We start from the raw sequence: 24709 nt of genomic DNA on the forward strand, positions 1-24709 counted from the left end.
TCTGGAAAGCTCAATTCTTGCTGTGACACTGCTGGGCTCTCAGCATCGGACACTAACAAACTATGTATGCACAGTTTTGGAATGTTTATAAACATCAGGCTTTCTGAGTTGTTACCCCAAACTCTGCTTTATGAAGACCCTACTGTTAAACGGTGGGGGCGGAAGGCAGTTTCAGCACTCAGGCACAGTGCTCTCAAGTTTCAAAAAGTCCATTCCCCAGTAACATGTGCTTAATTTTAAAATACGTTAAGTCCAAGAGAGTCTTTGCCTCTATTATTAAAATTAATTTTAATAATCAACTGTTAACAGTTGATTACTAAACTGAAAACCTTCATGGTAATGCTCCATTGAAAGCTCTGCTCCCTTATTTTCAAACATTTTATTTCATCTGAATTTTATGGGGCATGAAAGTACTGAACACTTGAACCTGTAACGCAAATAGAAGGTTCTTTCAGTTATTCAGGCCACCTTTTCTTCATGGCCAAATAAATAACAAGCAAATCATATTACGTAGAGGACATATAGAAAGTTTTCCTTTATATGAATAAAAATATTTGGATACTTTATATCTAGCATAGCATAGCATAGCATAGCAAAGCAATCCAGTTTATGTTGACAAATTTAGTGAATTGTTAGAAAGTATTACATATACAAAGGACCTTGATAGACAGATCTTATAACCCTTGATTTTAAGAACAAAATGTCCAATTTAATTGTGTTCTTGTATTTTTTTAAGAAGATACTCCATCTGTAAATTTAAGTTTGGTTGGCCCTTTTTAGTTTTTTTGCTCAATATTTTAAACACTTCCATTTTCTTCTTTTTGTAGAGTCTTTGAGCTTCTTCTCTCTCTTGCTTTCTCATCTCAAATTCCTGAAATTATCAACATATATAATTTTCTTTAGTAACAAACAGTGGATATAGTCCAGAAATTGCAATGAAATAGGTATCATCATGTAAGCACTTTAGGTTTGTCCCTTTAGTTTTCAAAATATTGTGTTACCCATTACTAAAAGTAGTGTACATTTTGCATTTTCACTATAATACACACTATAACATAAAGTTATTAAACAATTTTAGTTATCTGTATGCAAATAATATCAGAGCACAGAAGAGAAGACATTTTTATGAATGATTTCATCATTTAACTAGACCCAATGAAGAATTAAAAGGGACTTTAGAGTTTTTCTAGTCCATATACAACTAAAATTTTCATTTCCTGAATATATTTGGTATTCTTTTTACTTTGCCATGTGAGAGATTTCATTACAGAAAAACTTTTGGCTACATACCATATATGTGCAAAACATTGTGCTAGGCATTATGATTTTTAACCATTTAAGAATTATCATGCTCATTTCATTTGCTGAGACAAAGACTCAAGTTCATTTGAGTTTAAGAAAAATATTTCAAAGTTATATAGTGTACAGACCCAAGAAGCACTACTTGAAATGTATGGTAATATTTTTACTAAATTGAATATAAAGTTAAGTAAAAGTTTTTAAATACTGTATTATGTGCACCATTTTTCAATTTCCCCTGTAATGCATACAGCCCCCAAATGACACAGCCTTAAATTTGTATGGTGACTTATTAATTAACCAAGTACTGTCATATACATCATAGTACATTTTATTTTTTAAAACTTCTATGCTAGCTTTTTATCTTCATCTTACAGACAAGGAGGTGATGGTCAGTGATATGGAAAGTGATATGACCAAGAAATGGTAGTTATGTCTCATATCTAGATCTTGTAAAAATTCAAAATCTGAGCAATTCTCTATCATGCTATGCCATTATCACTTAAACTTATGTTCTCATGTGGTATGGCACCTCATTTATTTTAATAAGCACAAAAAGATCTGGAACTTATTTGTGAATTTAGGTATCTGGAGTGTAGTTTATCCCTATGGGGTGAGTTTCACTACACAAAGTAAAACAAAAATAAATAGTAAATAATCTTACCATCAATTATGGGTCCTTATTTAATTAATGTTCTTAATTTTGATTTCTCATGCTGGCTATTAACATTTGAAATCTAAGTGACTGTCAATTTTCATAATTACAAAGACCTAACATTTATCTATATAAGGGAAACCTGAGGGTATTAAATGTTTTCCAGTATAGTGGTCCTTACTGTACTTCTGGTATACTATGTTCAAAGGTGGCAGAAATCAGATGGGCAGTTGAAAAAAGGCAGAAAGTAATAAGCTATGAAACAAAGGTTCACTATTTCAATGGAGAAATGTTTCTGCTTCACCTTAGCCTGCCACCAGTGTAAGAATAATCATAAAAATTTTAGATGTGAAATTTCCAGATTTCTTAATTACACAAATTCTAAAGCTAAAACATTAAAAAAAATTATGTATCAGTGCCACCTTTGGGGAATTTAAAGTGATAGATAATGATAATTTTGTTGAAGTAGATAATTTTGTTTTCCTTATTGGAAAAGTCTATTCTAATTTTGGGTTTCTTAATGATTACAGGGAGTAGTAACTTTTTGCTAAGTTAATCTAGTAGGCTTTTTAATTGGTAAGACTAACTCTTTACAGTAAAAACAAAATTTTTATTCATCTCCTGTCTGGCTTTTACTTGCTTCAATGTAAAATTATGAAAGTCATTTGTAAAATTATGAAAGTCATCTGTATTTTTCTCATGTCAGTGGTTCTCAAATTTTATTACACATGAGAATTTCTTGAGTTTCTCGTTAAAAGTGCAAGCTCCTGGAACAAACCTTTAGTAACTATTTTTCTAGAAGCTCATATGATTAACCTATGAGCAACATCTTTAAAATCCTATTTTTGACCACCTCTCTAGGATAATATAAGTAATCAAGGAATTTGAATATGTTGAAATTCTCCAATTCTGCTCATGCCATTCATTTACTAAACAAATATTTACAGGGGCATACTATGTGACCCACGCTCAGAAACAGTTTCTATATACGTTTTGCATAAATAGGAAAAATGAATCTAAATATTTTTAAAGATCTTACTTGTTTCTTAGCATCACGCTTAGCTTGTATTTGTTCATATTCTTCTTGTGCTTTTTGATTTGATGTTTTCTTTTTATTTTTCTTTGGAATTGTAACAAAGCTTTATAAGATAAAGAAATAAGTCACAATGATTAAAAACAATATAACTAAAATTATGACAACTTTGTCAACTATAGCACTTGTGTAGTAAAATCTAACTAATGCAATTTAATAGAAGGGAAGAGAGAAGGGGAAAGAGGACATTAATTTTATCAACAAAATACATAACATTATTAAAAGTGTAGTTACAGCTTTCAAGATAGATTACAAGGTGGTAAGTGGAGACTTTTGGAAAAATATTTTACCAGGGAAAATACAGAAAGATCTGAAAGATCCTAGAATGTTAAAAAAATTTTTTTAAACAAAAACAAACAACAGGAAACCAGCATATGAATGGCAGGAATAACAGCCTAAAGAAGGCATTAAATTGATGGACATAATGGAAATTGTGGGTGTACATGAATTTTAAATCCAAAGTTCTTTGACCACTTCATCTCTACTCCACTTCACATACTTAGTCATAAGTGACCACGCTTCCACTTAGAACTGTTCTATCTTGAAGTACTTCTCACCCCTCTGAAGGTGCCCTACCCTGCAGGGAACTGATGTACCTGTCAATGGCAATTGTAGCTCAGCCCCGGGAGAAAGCCCATAAGCATGCGGTGGCATGCAGGATGTCAAACCCACAGATCAGCTTTCCAGTGGGAAACCAGGCCTGCATTATATCTAGCCTGCTTTGTGACTTGTTCTTGCTAAAACTCCCTCACCCTGAGTTGAGGCAGCAAATGCTTACTGCATACCTTTAAAGTAACTTCCTGAAGTCTGTGCTAATTCTCCCAAGGATTGATTGAAGTGTAACCAGACCAATTACACTTTTTGTTCCCTTGCATTTGCAACACTTTTTCCTTGTTAATCTGGAAGAAGTAATGAGTAACATCCTTTTCCCTGTTATCTGTGAAAAGTAATTACCTAAAGCAAACCTAAGCATAATGAATGAAAACCTTCTTTGATGTATGCTATTAGAAAGCCAATAAAAGCTTGTCAAGGCAAGGGTCGGTGTGCTCTCCCCTTGAAAGAGTGGCCGTGTTGTCCCTTTTCCTCCGCAGGACTTCAGTGGTCCATGTGAATTTGTCTCGTCTCATCCACAACGCCGGGGACACTGTGGGCCAGTGTCCACATTACCACCCTGCTGCTACTAATTCAACCACTTAGGCCCAGACTCCATTCCTCAGGCTATCTGATTCATTAATAATCTTCATTTTTCCTGTCTCTCAACTTTTCACTACACCAACTCCATAACAGAATATAAAATGTTTCAGCGGTTACCTTCTTAAAGTAAACAAATATATAAATTACCCATCACCAATCTCTAGATCCTAACAATCCCCCATTCCCTATCCATTCATAGTCAAGTGTCCAGAAAGAACAGCAAATAGACTACGAAAGTCACTTCACATTCACTTCTTAACTCTGCAACCTTATTTCTGCTCTCATACTGCAATCAAAGCACCCATGCCAAAACAGTGATGACCTTCCAGCCAAATACGATGATCAACTCAACAGGCACTTTCCAGTCTCAACTGACTATTCACTACTTTTGAAAATTCCATTCCCTTAGTTCTGGTGACATTCTGTTCTCCTGATCCTAACTGCCCCTTCTCAGTGTGTCATGCTGGAGCCTCTTTCTCTTTTAACTCCAGGTTTTTCCCCAACTGTTGTTTGCTCTCCACATTCTTCTTGGATAGTCATATCCATGACCGTGACTTTGGATGATGCTACATGTAAGGGTAAAAACTTCATCAGGGTTATCTATTGAAAATCTTCTCTCCAAGGTCACTAACAACTGCTGGGACCACAAATACAAAGATCTGTTCTCAGTCTTGCTTTTCTTGGATTTGAAGTATTAGAGAGCTGACTAATCCCCTACCTTGCACAATTCTATACTGACATAGCTGTCACTGTATTTCCCTCTTTTTCCATTTAAGGCAGTTCTACCGAACTCTAATGACAACTTTTCTCCACTTTCACTTCGAAATAAATCTTTAAAAATATCATTTTCACCTAAGAAGATCAGAATCTTGTGTCATGATTAAACCCTCCTCACTTCAATTAACACTGGAAATGATTCATTCCTACATTTCTAGCACTAATTTTCTGCCTGAGATTTACACCATTACTCAATAATATGATGGACAAACCTACTGAAAAACTGAGTTTTTAGTGTCTCTGTCTCCATGCCCAACTATACTTTTTCCTGGGGTCCCAGTTCCTATTACATTTAGCATAAATAGCTCACAATTTTAAAGGACAGAATTTTAGTGAAGTAAAAGGTATGGTGCCACCCTGGCTAGGTAACTCAGTTGGTTAGAGTGTCATCCCAGTAAGCCAGGGTTGTGAGTTTGATCTCTGGTCAGGGCACATACAAGCAGTGATCAATGAGTGCATAAATAAGTGGAACAACAAATCAATGCCTCTCTATCTTTCTTTCTCCCCCCTTTCCTCTCTCCCTCTAAAATCAATAAATACAACTTTTAAAAAAGTTATGGTCCCAAATAACACCTAGCTCCTTTGCAAGTTTGGATTTTAGCATTTTTTTTTTTAACAGTGGGATAGATGCAGAGAAAGCTTTAAAGGCAGCACTTATAAAAACAAAGTGTTAGGGAGTTATGCCATTTCTGTTTTAACTGAGACTAAGTCAACATCCTCTGGGGGAAAAAAATAACTGGGTTGATAATAGCAGTAGCAGCAGCAGCAGCCAGCACTCATATAACACTTCCCATGTACCATACACTTTTTAAAGTACCTTATAACAAATAAGCTCAGCTAGTCACGATAGGCCAGAGACACCATAGAGTCTGTGAATGATCCCCCCTGATGAGGTACAAGATGGCAACTCTGAATTACTTATTATCTTTTTCATTTTAGAGAAGAGGGCAGTGAGTACCAACATGCTAAGTCCATCTTTGAGCCCATCCATCCACATTGTTAACCACCACACTATACCTCTAAAAAAATATTTAAAAAAAACATTTATTAACAACATACATTAACCACAAATAGGTTAAACGTACTTGAGAGGCTGAAATCTAAAACCCAGATATTTTCATTCCCATTCCATTACTTCTCCAATTAAACTAACCTAGCCTAATTCGATCATTTAAGATAAACAGAAAACCTCCACGAAAAAATTTTCACCTAATTATACGACTTCTAAAATGCCTCAAACAACAATTCTAATTTCTACATAAATTGCTCTATAATTTCTTTCATAAAACACTACTTAAATTTAAAACAATGGATTTCAAAACAATACATACTTTACCCTTTCTTCTTTACATTGTTCTTCTAGTTGAGGCTGGTCAATGCTACCATGTTCTTCTGATAAAGCTGGGTCAACGTTACACTGTTCTGCTGGCAAAGCCTGATTAACTTGGTTTAGCAAAGGCTGGCTAACTTTCGTAAGTTGCTTCCTGAGTCTTTTCTCTTCAGCTAAATAGAGATGTTTCAGATGATCTGGATATCGATCTGTGAATTGGGAATCCTGTGAAGTTTGAGCCTTCTTTTCCCTCCATAGCAATTTCTTGTAATTTTGCTGAATCTTCAATTTTCTTCGAAATGCAAAACCTTGTCCTACATTTAAGAATAACGATCAATTACCTCCTCAGAAAATAAGTTGTATGAATGTAGCTGTTAATTTTAGACGGAAAACCTTTTTCACCATCACATTCAGATGCTACAGTGACTGTTTTGCTTTGAGAGATTTCTGCAAGACACAAGTTTAAGCTAACGGAGTGAACAGTAAGGTGGTTCTCTGCAAAAAGAGCAGGAAACAGTCGCACAGTCACTTCAAGTAAGAATCTCAAGTGAGGTAATATAACTACGGTGTTGCACAACTCCAGTTTATTGAACTCACAAATGAAAACAATTCATTAAATTATCTACAAGACTTAATCTAGGTCTTCAATCAATACTTAAGGGAAAAAACCACACATCACAGCTTTTTTTTTTTCATTAGAGGAACTACTACACGCCCTATTTTTAAAAGTAACTCAACACAAAAGAGAGAAGATGGTGTATGACTGTCTAAACAGCTAGCTGAACTTACTAATGTTTATACGTTCCAAACGAGATCTGAGGAAACTCACGGACAAGACAAAGTGACAAACACAAGCTAAAGCGAAGGAAAGAATGACCAATAAAAGACTGGAGAGCTCTGGGTTATTTGTAATCAGCAAGGAAGAGTACAGGGCAGATTTCTGGCCCTATCCTACTCTCTATCCTTTTCCAGAATACATGCACAGATGGACCCGTAGATGCTCTCTGCTTACGGTTTCGCGGTGAACTGCAGAGGAAGAGCCCTGATCAAGAACCGGATAAGTCGGGAAAAGTGTTAAAAGATAAAACGCTAGCAAAACTACTTCGTCCTCCCACCCAGAGCTAGGACACCCACGTACTCAGCTGGTTTAGGAATGATTCCCTCTGCCCCAAACAGGGTCGGATCTAGTTCCTAAATCCTCCGTCCTGCTCCCCCACGCCCCGTATTTTAAGACTTCACAAGCCTGAAGACTTGAATGACTGCCTTCTTACATACCCTCGCGAACGCTCCCCACGAAGGGCTGCCGATGGTTAGGTCGCCACGTCTTCTGTTTCACGTTCTTATTCTTGAATCCGACCGGAGAAATTCCTTCGTCCTGCGTCCCAAAACTTCCCTTCCGCCACCTCGCAGCAGGCCTCACTGGCGCCATTGCATACCGACCCCGTCGCCAGAAAGCCACCACAGGCGCTGTCAAAATACGTTATCAGGCCGAAGCAATCAATCGCCCAACTCCAGTGTAGATCCGAGCTCTATTTACCGGGCTTGTGTTACTTTTTCGCCTCACCACCACATTTGCGCCACCTACAGCTCGGGAGGGTGAGTGTCATGGCGGCTTCTTGCTCTCTCCCAGTGACCCCGGACTTGTCCACGCTGCGTGCCAAGTTGCAGGGGCTGCTGCAGTTCCTGAGGAAAGCCCTGCCCATTTCCAGTGCGCATACAGTGGACTTCTACACGGAGTCCGTGTGGGAGAAATTGGTCGACCTGTCTCCGGAAACTGTGCTGGAAGTGCTGAAGAGGTCGACGAGGGAGGCACAGGCCCGGCCCTCGGACTCGCGCCCCCTGATGGAAGCCGGGAAGGAATCAGGTGCTGGGCGGGTGGGAGGACCGACTGGGAGACGGAGGTGGTCGGGAGCCGCCAATCCTGCCCTCTAGCGGAAACCGAGCAGTATTGGGTGAGCAGCGGGGCCGGGCCGCGAGGCTAGCCCTAGCAGAAAGCGGAGACGGGGATCGGATTATCGGAGAGGTGGTGCGGACACACTGTCCGGGGATCTCAACTTCCATCCCTGGGTGCTTGTGTATTTCCACAGTTTGAAGAGAACTAGAAACAGGCAAGGGCTTTCATTCATTTAGTAATTCAGCAATAATTTTTGACTGGGAGGAAACAAGAACAGTGTTCTCATAGTGTTTATAGGTTCCTTATGGAAATACGAACGAAGGTAAATCAACACTTAAGACATCAAGATAATTTCAAATGATGAAAATGGACCAAGAAGAAAATGAAAACAGGCAAATAAGATAGCAATTGTGCGAGAAGGCTACTTTAACTTAAGTGGTCTGGAGCATGAGAAGGCGCCAGCCCATAGTGAGCCACAGGAAGGGATTTCAGGCCCTGGGGATTGCAGAGGCCCTGAGGCTGTAAAGGGCAGGCCTGACAGGTCCTGGTAGAGGTTGGAACCAGGTGCGGAGCAGCGCCGGTGTAGAGGTCTGGGAGGTAGGCAGGGGCTGAATGCCCAGGGCTTTCTAGGTAGCCTTGGGGGGGGGGGTAAATGTGATAAGAAACTTTGGAGCCATTTAGTCAGTATAATAACCTAACTTATATTTGAAAAGACAACTCTGATAGTTATTTGAAGAATAGACTAGTGGGGCAAAAGCCGAGAGGCCAGTTAGAAGAGATTTTCAATACTATTGAATACAAGAAAGAGATGATTATATCCTGGACTAGGTTGGTGGCAGTGAAGATCTGGAATATTTTCTAGCTTATTGAAAAGTGTTTATAAAGTATTTACTATGTGCCTTGAACTTTTGTAGGCTATGGAGTTTCTTAACCTCAAGAAACTTAGATTCAACCAAGACTAGTATATTTCGGAAGTAGAACGTTGGGAGGACAGTAATGAGCTCTTGTTTTTTTCTCCTACTTTGCTTCCAGGTGTTTCTAACCTTGCCCTTGCTATTCATTGATCATTCTCTGAATACAAAGCACCATTAGAGAAGTCTCCTAAAATAGGACTTGGTAAATATTGGTTTCTTTCAAGTGACAGTTTATTGTTGGAAACTTAGGCACATTTTCAGTTTTCTCTCCCAATATCCACTACTTATGATAATATGGCAACTTAAACTGCAAAAGAGCAGAGACCGTGTTTGTACTATAAATAGTTGTATTCCCAGTACTTAGTAAAATAACTGGCATGCATTAAATACTCAATGAATATTCATTACATGAATGAATGAATGACTCATAGTAGATTCCCCACAAAAGAAAAGAAACTACCTTTTTAAAAAATATAAAGCCCAAGACTTTCATATGGATTTAACTTTGTCTTCATGCAATGGAAGAATTAGATTATCTTACATATTCTAAATAATAATAGGATTACTTGATAGTTATTATTTACTCTGCAGTATATTAAGTGTTTTCTTGCACGTTTTCTCTTTTAATATATACATCAGCCTTGCAGGATGGGTTCTGTTTCTCCCAGGTTATGAAATTGCAGCTTGAGAAGTTAATTTGCCAAGGGCACAGCTCTTCATGGAGTTTCAAACTTTGGTCATCTGACCATAGAGTCTGAGCTCTTTGCCACCATGATAAAAGTCTACTCTGAATTATTTAGGAATGAATTCCAAAGGTCATGATTATCAAAACTGATATTTTTGTGACACTAACACATTCTTATTTTTTGTTTTATTTTTATTGTTTCCCTTTCAAGAATCTAAGCATTGTTTTGTTCACTGCTGTATATGTTTTGTTCACTGCTGTATACCTAGTGCCTGGAACAATGCCTGGTCAGAGTAAGTGGTTAGTAAATATTTGGCAAGTGATTGAATGAATGAATGAATGATACCACTTATTTAGGCTAGAAATAAACTTCTAACATCTTTTGGGAAAACCTGTTGATCAATTTTGTATCTATCCAACAAAGGTAGAATCTAGGCTCAATTGTTCAACTATGAAATGTCTTTGGCCATTCAAACTCTTTTATAGAAAATACTCAATTTTACAGACAGTCAGCTGCCTATAGTGTTAAAAAGAATATATTTTTGTAATTTATGTTTATAAGGAATATTCCATCAGGGACTCACAAAGAGTAAGGTTTTGTAATAGGAGTTACAAATAAGCACAATTCCCAGAGCTGCAACAAGCTAATGCATAGTGTGTGGAAGTACACTAACAGATGTTTGGCACAATTATTTGGTGTTTTATAAACCAAGTATTTTCTGAAAATCCTCAGTGTAGCTATTTCGGTAGATTTCTCTTGCCAGGTGATCTTCTGGCCCAGTCAGAGTCCCGAAAGTTGTTCTCTGTTCAACTAAAAAGATCTAGCTGAAAATAATCCTGATTCTCCAAAATAAAAAGGAAATATGTTGAAAATAATTATATTTCAAGGACATAAAGTGTGGGTGTTATGGATTGAATTGTGTCCTCCAAATTTTATACGTTGAAGCTCTAATCCCCAATGTGACTGTCTCTGGATATGGTCTTTTTAAGGAGGTAATTAATGTTTTAACGAGGCCCCTAATCCAATAGGAAGAGGAAGAGTCACCAGGAGGGCACACACAGAGAAAAACAATGTCAGGATATAGCAAGAAGGCAGCCACTTATAGGCCCAGGAGCGAGGCTTCACCAGAGATCAACTCTGGCAGCACCTTAATGTTGGACTTTCAGGTTCTAGGACTGTGAGAAGGAAAATGTATTTGTTGTTCAAGCCACCTTGTCTGTGGTATGTTTGTAAGACAACCTGAGCAGATGGTACAATGGGCTTTGCAGACAGACTACCTGGATTCAGGTCCTGGCTCCCCCACTTGAAAGCTTTGTTAACTTGGCTTTTAACTCTTTGGGATAATTACAGAATCTACTTGATGGGGTACTATGAAAATTAAATCAGTTAATACATAGAAAGGGTTAAGCTTGTGCCTAAGAAATAGCAGCACTTAATCCACTCATTTATTTGACTAATGTTTATTGAGCACCTTCTACCTCCCAGGCCTTGTTCTAGGCTCTACAGTTATGGTCTTGAACCCAACAAAGTCCCTGCCCGTGTGGAGCTGATGTTTAGTGAGAGTATAGACATAGTAAACTCTCTGTGTAATATTAGGTAGCATGAATACAATAAAGAAAAGCATGACATACAAGGGGTAGCAGTGCAGAGGAATGCTATTTTAGATACAGTGATCATGATCAGGAAATCTTACCTATCAAGACAAAATTTGAACAGAGACGTGAAGAAAGTGAGCAAGCCAGTCGTGCAGCTGTCTGAGGGAAGAGTGTTCAGGCTGAGGGAAGAACAGGTGCCTAAGCTGGAGCATACTGGGTATGCTGGAAGCACCGCAGAGCTGTTCAGGGTAGATTGGTAATAGATAAGGTTGGAGAGGTGGTGTGAGGCAACTTCGTGTAGGATTTGTAGGCCATACCAAGGGCTTGGCTTTTACTCTGAATGAAATGGCATGCACTCTAAGGATTTTGCTTGATGGTGTGATGTGATTTATGTTTCAAAGAGATGACTCTGGCTTCTGTGTGAAGAGGTTATTGAAAGGCAAGGGAGGAAGCAGAAAGACAAGATAGAAGCTATTAAAATTGTCCGTGGAGGCTTCAGATAATGGCAGATTGAAGAGGTCAGGCAATTTCTCTAGCAGATAACGATAAATCCTGGCCAGGTTCCTTTATGTGTGCATGTGTATGATTAATTTACTGTATTTTACCTGAACAATACAGAAAATGTATGCCCACGATAGATTATTATTTTGTGGAGTTTTCTCTTGAATTATTTTTATTGCATTTAATAGATTAAATTTCTTTCTGGCCATCCTATGTCATTTTTGTTGGTGATGATGATGGTGGTGACTGGTGCATTGAAATTGCTCTCACATGTAATTTGGGGCACATGGAACTAGAAAGCATGTTGGAAATAGAAAGTGAGAACAGAGAAAGAATGAGTGTCATCTGTTTAGCCCTATTGTATTTGACTTCTGTTTATTCACTTTCCTTATATATTTTATCCTGGGTTACTATTGCAATTATAAGTGAGGTTGAGCAAAACATGCAAATAAAATCTGTGGAAACCCAGGATAACTTGTCAACATACTTTGTTATATAGAAAGTGCTTTTATTTTTTTATATGAGACCATTTAGATTTGGAATTTATATTCTAGTTTTTAATAGTATAAACCCATTTCTGTTCTCCATCTCACCCCATACCTTTCAAGTATTAAAAAGTTCAGCAAAACAAAGTTCATGGAGAGTACTCTTCTCTATGGCATTTTTTCCCTCATTCTACTTAAATTCCACTTTTGTTCAGCCAATCAGAACAAACTTGAATATCCATTTTATGTTGTTGTTTGTTTAAATTATGTCAAATCATTAGCCTTGCAGTTATAGTAACCTATCTTCATGGTTTATCATAATTTAGATTCTTTCCCCGATTCACCAAAAAACAAACAAACAAAAAACAGCTTGCCTACATGGCTTAATGACTACTAGGGTTTGTTTCTTTTATTTTTTCATCTCATCACTTCAGTAACCTCCTCCATAAATAGCTTAACAACCTTCCTGTTACTCAGGCTCATCATTTCCCATCTTCTTCCAACTGGGAGAAGGATCTGCTGTTTCTTATTCCCACAGCAAACAGTTTCGCCCCCTCCTTTTTTAAACTTGCAGCAGAATTTTAGCAATAAGGCTGAGCTTTTGTTCTTGCCTTCAGACTCTATATTTCATTCAAATTAATCTCCAGGTATCTGTCAAAATCATAGTTCTGGTCTTGTTATTCTTCTGTTCAAGAGCCATCACAGGTCCCCATTTTCTGAAAAACAAAGTTCTTCACCTTCTGACCTTATCTACTATCTACTGGAACTTCCACTATTAATGTAAGCAAACAGGAGGCAACACAGAAAGAACATGGGTTTTGTGGTTATCATGGATAGTTTTGAATCCTTGCTCTGATGCTTTAGTGCTGTCTCATCTTGTGTAAAGTAGTTAAGCTTTTGAGCCTCAGTTTTTTTAGTTTTAAAAAATGTAAATCATACAAGCCCAATTCTGGGTTGTATGATAGTAAATGAGATAGATGTTAAAACCTACTCAAATAAGTAAGTAGGCATAATAAATATTAGTCACCTCCACTGTATTCTGCTCCCCTTAGGTAGAGGCAGATGAAGCTAGTGTCAGAAGACCCGCTTCTCTCCGCTTCTGACTCTGACGAGCTGTCTGTCTTGCACAGGACATTTGACTGTAGTCCTCAGTTTTCTCATCTAAGAAGTAACTGCCTGGGGTGTTCCAATAACTGAGGTGGAAAAATAGCCACCCCCTAGTCTCACATGGCTTATAAGCATGTATTGCCTGACCAATAAGTATTTACATTTTTTAATATTTTCAGCAAACATTTCAGAATTGACACACAAATGTGGATTTGCAGCTTCTTTTGAAAAATATCAGAAAATCTGGCCATTTTGTTGTGTATCTCTGTGTGATAAATACTTCCCTTTATGGGGGTGTATCCCCTTCCCCTACCTAGCTTCGCAAACTGTAGTAATCATCCTGGCCCCCTCGAGTACTAGAGGTTATGGCTCTTGGTTTGTGGGCTTCAGTCAGTTTCCCTGTAACCCTTAAAAGTGAATTCAGGAGTTTGCTTCTCATTTTCAAAAGAGACTGAGAACTGAAAAGAGTTATGCGCCATTTGGCTCAAAGATGTCTAGGGTTGCTTCTGGTGCTCAGATCCTATGGAAATAATAATGATTTAAAGTTTTGACTCTCCATGCCTTAAGTGTCCCTGCTCTGAAAGCCACAATCATGTTGAGAGCCAAGATCAACCTGAATCTTGGGATGAAAAAGCCTATGGCAAGTCATTATTGGGTCAGCCAAGTTGATAAATGATTGAACTTCCTACGTGGTCTGACTCCAGATCAACTTTAATTGATGAAGGTGACTGAAATAATTTGTTGTCAGTTCTCAATTTTTAAGATATGTTTTTGACCACAGTTGAAGGGAGAGAATATGAGGAGGTGGTATAGCCTTATCAATGCTTCTTTTGCTGTTCTTTCTCTACCCACATACCTTATTCTTCAGCTGCCTTGTTTCCTGATAACACCATGCATTTCCCCCCTCTCTGATTTTGTACATGCAGTCCTCCTTGCCTGGAACTCTCCACCACATCTATTTAGTAAACATTCATTTATTTCTCACCTTCTTTCAAAGCCCAGGTCTAATTATCCTAAATTAATAACCAAAATAGTCATCTGCATATTCTTTCATTTCTACCTTCATTAGTGCACTTAGCACATTGTGTTATCATGATTAATATTGCCTTTGACTCTCTGGTCTGAGTTCTCATATCTAGTATATAATAAGTAGTAGAATCTCATTCATTAAATGTTTGTTGAATTTAATATGGCTAAATAGAGAGTATATAGGCCTTCCAGGTAAGTAGAAGAGTGCAAGCAAAAGAGCCAAAGATATTTGAGGACAGTAAGGGAAAAAGGGCAAAGTATTCATCAATTTATAAATAGCTAAAAATAAGATTATAAAAAATGTTGTGGCCAATTTTGGGAGACTGGTCTGTTAACTTATTTGAAATCATCCTTCCATGGGGACCCAGGTTAGGATCCCTTAGTGTTAGTCTAGAGATGAACAATGTTCCTGCGGCAAGATGGAAATGGAAGGGGAGCGATGGTGATTACCAGAGGGAAGGGGGGTGGGGGGAGGTAGAAGAAGATAAAGGGGGATAAATGTTCATGGAAGGAGACTTGACTTGGGGTGGTGAACACACAATACAATATACAGATGATGTATTGTAGAATTGTACCCCTGAGACCTACATAGTTTGATTAACTGATGTCACCTCAATAAATTCTATTAAATAATTAAAAAATAAATAAAGGGGAAGTGATAGTTTTAAAAGATATTGTACAAAGAAAATTGGTAGTTATTGGTAACTGATATTTATATAGAGTTCAAAGAAATGGAGGAGTTAAGGATAATGCTAAGATTTTAAATGTGGAAATGTCTTGAAGAATAATAATGAATCATTCTATTAGCAAAATTAGGAAAGTCAGCTGAGGAGCTGTTTGGGAAAATAATGCCTTCTGTTCTAGAGGTTGAGTGTGCGGTGACCCACGTGGAGCACCTCTGTTCACAAACAGGCACAGAACGTTGCACACTGCTTTAGGTGGTTCACGGGCCCTTTAGCTCATACACCTTGGCGTAAGAGGTTGTGCTCATTCTTCGTGTTCTTCTGTTTGCTCCTTATTATGGTATGTTTACATATTTTCATATTTTCAAACATTTGTTTAACTAATTTTAGTCAAGTGCAGAAATAGTTCCTCTCTTTGTGAGGGAAATCAGCACCAATTGTCAATTACTAAAGCTTAATTCTTCTTTCCTATTTGATTATTTAAATCAAAATGGCAATTTTAAACTTAAAGTTTAGGCTGACATTTGATATGTTTAGTCTCTATACAGTAGCCACCTTGAATAATAGCCCCTCAAGAATAAAGCTGATTTGATTTCTATGAGTTATGTGCATCATTATGAAAATTAAGTGAAGGACAAGATCTGCTGGAAGTACAGTAGGAGCTAGATAGAGAAAAATGTGTATTTATTGCAAATCCCTTTTGCATGTGTCCTTTACTTGGAGAATGATTATAACTGAATTTAGTAATGAGACAGCAGAATAGATACACATGTAATTTGTATTAATGTTGAAATATAAGTAATGGAGTTTAGACTAATAAGTTAAACTCGATATCCACAATGGAAAAAAAGTGCAATTTTAAGGGAGAGTTGTGACTTTATTTTATTCTCTCAAAATACCTTTTTAGTAATTTAATTATACTTACAATTACAGTTTACCTGGGACAAAAAAAGTCTCTCATGTGTCTTGCCTCAATAATAAAAAACCTGAAAAGCCTCTTTTATTCTCGAAAGCCTGAAAGTCTAGGCCCATGTCAATGTATAGAAAAAGAAATACTGGTCTTCTCAGTGAGAGGTCAGTCCCAGAGTTAGTTGCTAAGATACTGACATGGCTGAGGCACCATGCGGGCAGAGCCTACAGTGGTGTTCAGAAACTACAATGAAGGAGCAAAGCTGTCTGTGGTAGGAGCAAGCAAAGAACAAGGGATTGCCTTCAGAGCACCTACTGCACTGAAATAGATCACTTTTAAACTATCCTTCACAATTGTATCATCAGCTTTTGAAGTTTTACAATCTAGAGTTTATTTTGTTTTTTTTTTTACTAACACATTGATTTATTAACTTTAAATTTATTTTTTGGAAAATAGTTACTTAATTCTTAAATACTTCTAATTTAAATTGAGTTTGAAGTTGTTGAATTTCTGACAATCTACTACCTCTTGGTTTTGGTTCTTTTCTTGAAAATAGACTCTCGATCATAGGAAACTAAAACATTGTAGTAATGCAAACTTGAAACTCTGCATCAGGTCTTTAAGGTGTAGTGAAGATTATAACCTACCTGCCAATTTTCACATCAAAATCAGCAAGAAACATCATTAGTACTAAAATTCTCTCCTGTACTTTAACGCTGATTCTGTTCCGGAGCTCAGTGCTGCCCACCACTGGGCTCCAGAACACTAAGTCGTTCTCGCTTTCATTCTGTCTAGAACAGAGTGCTCGGTGTTGACCATTGGGCATCACTGTTGTATCTCAAGCTGCAGTCGTGCCTTCGTCCTAATGATGGAGGTCTTCCAAACCGCCTTTCTCCTGGCAGGCCTTGCCTTTGGAAACTGAGTATCTGTATTGGTCTTGGTGTCAAGGCCTTCTCTAGTAGCCGCTATGATGTTTTGGGCTTAAATATTTCAGTATGTTCTACCTCCTAAGCCAATGAAATCATAAGGGTTAGGAGACTCAGTTACTTTGTCTGGACATCATGATTTGGGGGTTGCCACTTGTTTGGGATTCTGTGTTACGACAGAGGTTGTGTATGTGTGCATGCGTGCATGCACACAGTCGCATCTGCGTGTATCATTTAGATGTGTGCATGCATCTGTATGTGTGTATGTGTGCAAGTATGTGTATGTTCTTTAAAACAGCATTATAAAATAGGCATTTCCTCCTATTTTATAGACAAATCAAGTATTGAAGCAAATAAAAAAGTTGCTCATGGCCACAGAGGAATAAGCAGTCTAAAAACCAGAATTCAAACCAAGCTCTTGCTGATTCATTTTTCCCTCAGTGAGTACTTCCTGAGAACCAGGCATTGTTCTCAGTTCTGGAAGTATAGCAATAAATGAAAACCTGTGTCCTTTTGGATTTTACTTGCTATGTCAGATGGTATAAGTGCTAAAAAATTTACAAAGGATCAAAGAGGGATGAGAGTTGAGTGGGGTTGCAGTTTGAAATAGGATTGTCAGAGAAGTTTTTACTGAAATGGTGACATTTGAGCACAGACCTGAAGGAAGTGAGAGAGTGAGCCATGGAAATATGTGCTAGATAGAAGATGGTCTCAGACAGAGTTAAAAACAAGGGCAAAGGCCTGAGTAAGCACATCCTATGTGGCTTCTCAGTACAGTTCTAACTGGGAATTGCCGATTCTCCTGGAATCCACACTGAACTCTAGCTGTCCTCATGCTTCGTAAGTGATAAGACAGGATGTCCAATAGACAGGTCACAAGTTGTAACAAATTAACCTTATTCAGATTCAGTTTTTACCTTGTGAATAATGAGTGTCTCTGAATTGTTTCTTTTTACAAGTTTATATTTCGTTTAGCAAATCAATTTCCAAATTGCTGGGATTTTTGTATGATTTATTTGTCTTCAAATTAAATGATGGAAAGGGTCCCTGGAGTTAAAACACTGTGGTTAGATTTCCCATTTTTATATTTAATCTTATTTTTACAAATAACAGTTAAATGTGAAAACTGCTTTTGAAGTGTTTACATGTACTTTATTCAATCCGATGTTAATATTGGCACAATAAGGACACATGTGTCAATTCTTTTGTTAATTATACCTTATTCTTACTAAGAGCATGGTTTACATGTTGAAATAACATTTTTTTTCATTTTATATGCAACCATAAATTAACATAATGTAGCTTTGACAAAAAGTTTCATAGCACATAATGTGGTGATATAAATTGATTCATTTAATTATTTTTTAAAAAGAAACAGTATGCTATTTTATTTCTCACATAAATGATATGATTATAGGTAGATTAAGCATTCATAAAATTTAACACATCCCACCTATAATTTTCATAGTTCAGCAAGTCAGACTCTCACTTTGCATTTAAGTCTACAAAGCAAGTATAAAGACTTGAAGCCTAAAGTCAACAGAATCCAAAGCTTTCAACTGTTATTAAATTTGCACTGAATATAAGTAAATTGCTATTTTAGAAAACATGTCTAATTCAACTCAGCCAACACTTATTGAGCATTATGTTATAGGAGTGTATTTTAATTCTATTTTATTGTTTATGCTATTATAGTTGTCCCTACTTTTTCCCCGCTTTGCCTGCCTCTACCTGCTACCCCCTCCCGCAGGCATTCCCCACACTGTTGTCTGTGTCTATGGGTCATGCGTATATGAGGTTGGTCTGGAAAAAGTCCAGCCAGTGTTAATATAATGATAAAGTTTTGGACAATATTGAGGTAACCTGGAGAGAGGACTGGAATGTGCATGAGTGAACAATGACAATTTCACTGCACTAGTCAGTGGGGGTGGTAGGTGCTGAGTGAGTATGTGTACTGTGTGGCTATGACATTCAAAATGACTGAGTGAGTAGAGCAATGAATGTGCATCAGATTTTGTGCTAAGCTCCAACATTCCTCCACAGACACTATTTGGATGATTCAGGAGGTAGCGGATGGGCAACTGTTGATTGGTTGCTTCCTCATGACAATGCACCCTCTCATGCATCACATCTCATGCAGGGTTTTTTGGCAAAACATCAAATCACCCAACTGACTCAGCTCTCCCTCTTCCAGCCCAGATTTGACACCCTGTCACTTCTGGTTTTTCCCAAAACTAAAGTCACCTTTGAAAGGGAAGAAATTTCAGACCATCGATGAAATTCAGGAAAATACTACTGCAGCTGATGGCGATTGAGAGAACTGTATGCAGTCCCAAGGTGCCTACTTTAAAGGGGACTGAGGTGCCATTGTCCTGTGTACAGTGTTTCTTGTATTTGTATCTTCTTCAATAAATGTCTCTCTTTTTTTTCATAGTACTGGATACCTTCTGGACAGACCTCGTTTGTTCTTTTGCCACTCCCTTCACCTTCTTTCATCCAATCCCCCATCACCCCTCCCCTCTGACAGCCATCAGTCTGTCCATGTATCTATGCCTCCATTTCTATTTTCTTTTTTAGTTTATTTTGTTCATTAGATTTCACATATAAGTGAGATTATATGGTGTTTGTCTTTCATTGACTGGCTTATTTCATTTGGCCAAATACTCTCTAGGTCCATCCATGCTGTAGCAAAAGGTAAGAGTTCTTTCATTTTTGCTGCCATGTTGTGTCCATCCTGTAAATGTACCACAGTTTTTTATCTACTCATCTCCTGGTGGACATTTAGGCTGTTTCCAGATTTTGATATTATAAATAATGCTGCTATGAACATAGTGGCACATATATTCTTTTGAATTGCTTGTTTTGATATTCTTAGGATATATTCCAGAAGTGGAATCACTGGATCAAAAGGCAGCTCCATTTTTAATTTTTTGAGGAAATTCCATGCTGTTTTCTACAATGGCTACACCAGTCTGCATTCTCACCAACAGTGCCTTAGGGTTCCCTTTTCTCCACATCCTCACTGACACTTGTTGTTTGTTGACATATTAATGATGGTCATTCTGGCTAGTATGAGGTGAAGTCTCATTATGGTTTTAATTTACATATCTGATGATTAGTGATGTTGAGCATTTTTTCATATGTCCTCCTTGGAGAAGTGTCTACTCAGGTCCTTTGCCCATTTTTTAATTGGATTGTTTGTCTTCCTGGTGTTGAGTTATATAAGTTCTTCATGTATTTTGGAAATTAAACCCTTATTAGATTGACCAATGGCAAATATGTTCTCCCATACAGTGGGCTCTCTTTTCATTTTGATGATGGTTTCTTTAGCTGTATTTGATATAGTCCCATTTGTTTATCTTTTCCTTCTCTTCCCTTACCCTAGGAGATATATCAGCAAAAATATCTCTTTGCAAGATATCCGAAATTTTACTGCCTATGTTTTCTTCCAGAATTTTTATGATTTCATGACTTAAAGTCTTTCATCTACTTTGAGTTGATTCTTTTGTATGGTGTAAGTTGGGGTCTGGCTTTATTTTTTTGCATGTACCAGTCCAGTTTTCCCCATACTATTTATTGAAGAGACTCTTTATTCCGTTGTATGCTGGTGCTTCCTTTGTCAAATATTAATTGTGGGTTAATTTCTGGGCTCTCTGTTCTTTTCCATTGACATATATGCCTGGTCTTATGCCAGCACCAGGCTGTTTTGATTACAGGGCCTTATCTCAATAGTTTGATATTAGTTATTGTGATACCTTCAATTTTGTCTTTGTCAAGATTACTGAGGCTATTTGGGTCTTTTTTGGTTCCATATAAATTTTTGGAATGTTTGTTCTAGATCTGTGAAATATGTCATTAGTATTTTAATAGGAAGTGCATTGAATCTATAGATTGCTCTGGGTAGTGTGGACATTTTAATGTCAATTCTTCCAGTATATGAACATGGTATATTATTCCATTTGTGTGTGTGTCTTCCTTAGTATCTTTCTTCAGTGTCCTATAGTTTTTCAGGTACAGGTCTTTTACCTCCTTGGTTAAATTTATTTCTAGGTATCTTATTTTTGTTGTTGTTTCATTTTAAATGGAATTTTTTTGTTTCTTTTTTTATTTTATCATTTTTTATTGATTATGCTATTACAGTTGTCCCATTTTCCCCCCTTTATTCCCTTCCACTCTGCACACCCCCTCCCTCCCGCATTCCCCTCCTTTAGTTCATGTCCATGGGTCATACATATAAGTTCTTTGGCTTCTACATTCCCTATACTATTCTTAACCTCCCCCTGTCTATTTTCTGCCTACCATTTATGCTACTTATTCTCTGTACCTTTTCCTCTTCCCCCTCCCTCCCACTCCCCCACTGATAAGCCACCATGTGATCTCCACCATGTGATCTCCTGTTCTAGTTGTTTGCTTTGTTTTTTAAAATATAGTTTATTGATTATGCTATTACAGTTGTCCCATTTCCCCCCTTCACTCCCCTCCACCCTGCACACCCTCTCCCACCCACATTCCCCCATTTTAATTCATGTCCATGTGTCATACTTAAAAGTTCTTTAGCTTGTACATTTCCTGTGCTATTCTTACCCTCCCCATCTATTTTATAACTACCATCTATGCTACTTATTCTCTGAACCCCTCTCTCCTCCTCCCACTCCCCTGTTGATAACCCTCCATGTGTTCTCCATTTCTGGGTTCTGTTCCTGTTCTAGTTGTTTGCTTAGTTTGTTTTTCTTTTTGTTTTAGGTGTGGTTGTTAATAATTGTGAGTTTGTTGTCATTTTACTGTTCATACCTTTTATATTCTTTTTCTTAGATAAGTCTCTTTAATATTTCATATAATAAAGGCTTGGTGATGATGAACTCCTTTAACTTGATCTTATCTGGGAAGCACTTTATCTGTCCTTCCATTCTAAATGAAAGCTTTGCTGGATAGAGCAATCTTGGATGTAGGTCCTTGCCTTTCATGACTTGGAATACACTTTTCCAGCCCCTTCTTGTCTGCAAGGTTTCTTTTGAGAAATCAGCTGATAGTGTGATGAGAACTCCTTTGTAGGTAACTGTCTCCTTTTCTCTTGCTGCTTTTAAGATTCTCTCCTTATCTTTAATCTTGGTTAATATAATTATGTGCCTTGGTGTGTACTTCCTTGGGTCCAACTTCTCTGGGACTCTCCCAATTTCCTGGACTTCCTACAAGTCTATCTTCTTTGTCAGATTGGGAAAGTTCTCCATTATTTTTGCAAGTAAGTTTTCAATTTCTTGCTCTTCCTCTTCTCATTCTGGCACCCCTATGATTCAGATGTTGGAGTGCTTAAAGATGCCTTGGAGGTTCCTAAGCCTCTCCTCATTTATTTGAATTCTTGTTTCTTCATTCTGTTCTGGTTGACTGTTTCTTGCTTCCTTCTGGTCCACACCGTTGATTTGAGTCCTGGTTTTCTTCCCGTTATTGTTGGTTCCCTGTACATTTTCCTTTATTTCACTTTTCATAGCCTTCACTTTTTCTTGTATTTTGCGTCCATACTCAGCCATTTTCGTGAGCATCCTGATTACCAGTGTTTTGAACTGTGTATCTGATAGGTTGGCTATCTCTTTGTTGCTTAGTTGTATTTTTTCTGGAGCTTTGATTTGTTCTTTCATTTGGGCCTTTTTTTTTTTTTTTCTCAGCACATCTGTTATGTAGTAAGGGGTAGATCCTTAGGCATTTACCAGGGTGGAGCAACCCACATTGCTCCGTTGTGACACTGCATGTGGGGGAGGGGTCTGAGAGGGAACAATGGCACTTGCTTCTCTCTCTGCCAGTTTTCAGTCACTCCCCTGTTACCCACCAGCAAATTGGGTTCTTCTGGTGCTGATTCCTTGTGTATGTTCTAGGACCCTGTGGGTCTCTCCTGTGAGGCTGGGGGTTTCTCCTGCTGTCTCATCCCCCACAGGTGTTTTCAGTCAGAGGCTTTGAGGCTTTATTTCCCCGAGCTGGAGCCCTGGGTGGTGAGGACTGTCTCATTCCAAGTTGTTCCTCATGGTTTTTCCGCACACAAATGTGGGACTGCCTGATCCGCCGGCTGCCACCTTGACCATCCATCTACCAGCCACCGCCTTGCTGTGAGTCCTCTCTGCCTGGCTGCCAGTCTCCGCCCCTCGTACTGGTCTGGATGAATGTTTCTTCTTTAACTCCTTGGTTGCCAGACTTCCATACAATTTGATTTTCTGTCAGTTCTGGTTGTTTTTGTTTTTAAATTTGTTGTTGTCCTTCATTTGGTTGTGTGAGGAGGCACAGTTTGTCTACCTATGCCTCCATCTTAGAAGTCTAGTTTCTCTTTCTGATAGTTTATTATTGGTGTATAAAAATATCATCAATTTTTGAGTATTGATTTTGTATCCTGCTACTTTGCTGAGATTCATTTATCAGGTCTAGTACAGTAGTAACCAACCTTTTTGGCACCAGGAACCGGTTTTGTGGAAGACAGTTTTTTCATGGACCTAGGGTGAGGGCAGGATGGCTTAATAGCCTGCTATCAGACGCAGCTTTATTGTCACTCGCCACTCACTCATAGGATTTTTATATGAGTTTGCAAGCAACTGGCTTATGGTCTCTGTGCAGTCACACCTCTCTGCTCATGATAATCTGTATTTGTAGCCGCTCCTCAGCACTCGCATCACCACCTCGGATCATCAGGCATTAGATTCTTGTAAGGAGTGAGCAGCCTAGACCCCTTGCACACACAGTTCACAGTAGGGTTTGTGCTCCTATGAGAATCTAATGCCACTGCTGATCTGACAGGAGGTGGAGCTCAGGTGGTAATGTGAGTGATGGGGAGCGGCTATAAATACAGATGAAGCTTCACTTGCTCTCCCACCATTCTCCTTCTGCTGCGACCCAGTTCCTTACAGGCCACGGACCAGTACCAGTCCATGTACTGAGGCTTGGGGATCTTGGTTGAATAGTTTTTTGGTGGAGTATTTAGGGTTTTCTATGTACAATATGTCATCTGCGAATAATGACAGTTTTACTTTTTTGTTTCAACTTGGATGCTTTTTATCTCTTCTTCTTTTCTGATTGCTGTGGCTAGAAGTTCTAGTACTATGTTGAAAAGAGTGGTGAAAGCTAACATTCCTGTCTTGCTCCCATTCTTAAGGGAAATGCATTCAGTTTTTCCCCTTGGGTATGATGTCGGCTATAAGTTTTTCATATTGGTCTTTATTGTGTTGAGGTATGATCCCTGTACTCCTCCCCACTTTGTTGAGAGTTTTTATCATAAATGAGGGCTGGATATTATTGAATGCTTTTCCTGCATCGATTGATACAATCATGTGTTTTTATCTTTTATTTTGTTTATGTGATGTATCATATTTATTGATTTTTGAATATTTTACCAGTCTTACATCCATGGAATAAATTCCACGTGATCATGGTGTATGATTTTTTTTAATGTATTGCTGGATCAGATTTGCTAACATTTTGTTGGGGATTTTAGCATCTTATGTTCATTAGAGATATTGGCCTTTAGTTTTCTTTCTTTGTTATGTCTTTATCTGGCTTTGGAATTAGGGTAATACTAGCCTCATAAAAAGAGCTTGGAAGTCTTCCCTTCTCTTAAATTTTTTACAGTAGTTTGAGGAGGATAAGTGTTCTTCTTT

General features: G+C 37.9%; 2 protein-coding genes across 4 annotated transcripts in view; one reads left to right on the forward strand and one right to left on the reverse strand.

Moving 5' to 3' along the window:
* Window positions 1-364: 364 nt before the first annotated feature.
* On the reverse strand, window positions 365-7806 carry CCDC59 (coiled-coil domain containing 59). The gene is made up of 4 exons (XM_045830579.1): window positions 7624-7806; window positions 6350-6662; window positions 2994-3093; window positions 365-871 (listed from the first exon to the last, which is right to left on the reverse strand). The coding sequence occupies exons 1-4, from the start codon at window positions 7775-7777 to the stop codon at window positions 710-712; spliced, it is 729 nt and encodes a 242-aa protein (XP_045686535.1). The 5' UTR covers window positions 7778-7806; the 3' UTR covers window positions 365-709.
* Window positions 7807-7899: 93 nt separating this feature from the next.
* The window catches only part of METTL25 (methyltransferase like 25), a 95300-nt gene continuing 78490 nt past the window's right edge, over window positions 7900-24709 (forward strand). For 2 of the 3 annotated variants that reach the window (XM_045830576.1, XM_045830577.1), the window contains exons 1-2: window positions 7900-8212; window positions 17411-17518. In XM_045830576.1, coding sequence (XP_045686532.1) covers window positions 7954-8212; window positions 17411-17518 — 367 coding nt within the window. In that variant the 5' untranslated portion in view covers window positions 7900-7953. The remainder of the gene's footprint in view (window positions 8213-17410; window positions 17519-24709) is intronic. The other variant, XM_045830578.1, reaches the window with a different exon arrangement.

The sequence above is a fragment of the Phyllostomus hastatus genome, unplaced genomic scaffold, assembly GCF_019186645.2.
Source record: "Phyllostomus hastatus isolate PE091 unplaced genomic scaffold, TTU_PhHast_1.1 phas_contig_152, whole genome shotgun sequence".
NCBI classification, from domain to species: domain Eukaryota; kingdom Metazoa; phylum Chordata; class Mammalia; order Chiroptera; family Phyllostomidae; genus Phyllostomus; species Phyllostomus hastatus.

What these genes read in the sequence shown, in the direction of transcription:
- CCDC59 (XM_045830579.1), bottom strand. Translation starts at nt 7,777, where the DNA reads ATGGCGCCAGTGAGGCCTGCTGCGAGGTGGCGGAAGGGAAGTTTTGGG. An exon ending in CGTGGGGAGCGTTCGCGAGG is followed by an intron (nt 6,663 to 7,623) that starts GTATGTAAGAAG and finishes TCTTAAATGTAG; the next exon opens with GACAAGGTTTTGCATTTCGA. An exon ending in TGTAAAGAAGAAAGGGTAAA is followed by an intron (nt 3,094 to 6,349) that starts GTATGTATTGTT and finishes TATCTTATAAAG; the next exon opens with CTTTGTTACAATTCCAAAGA.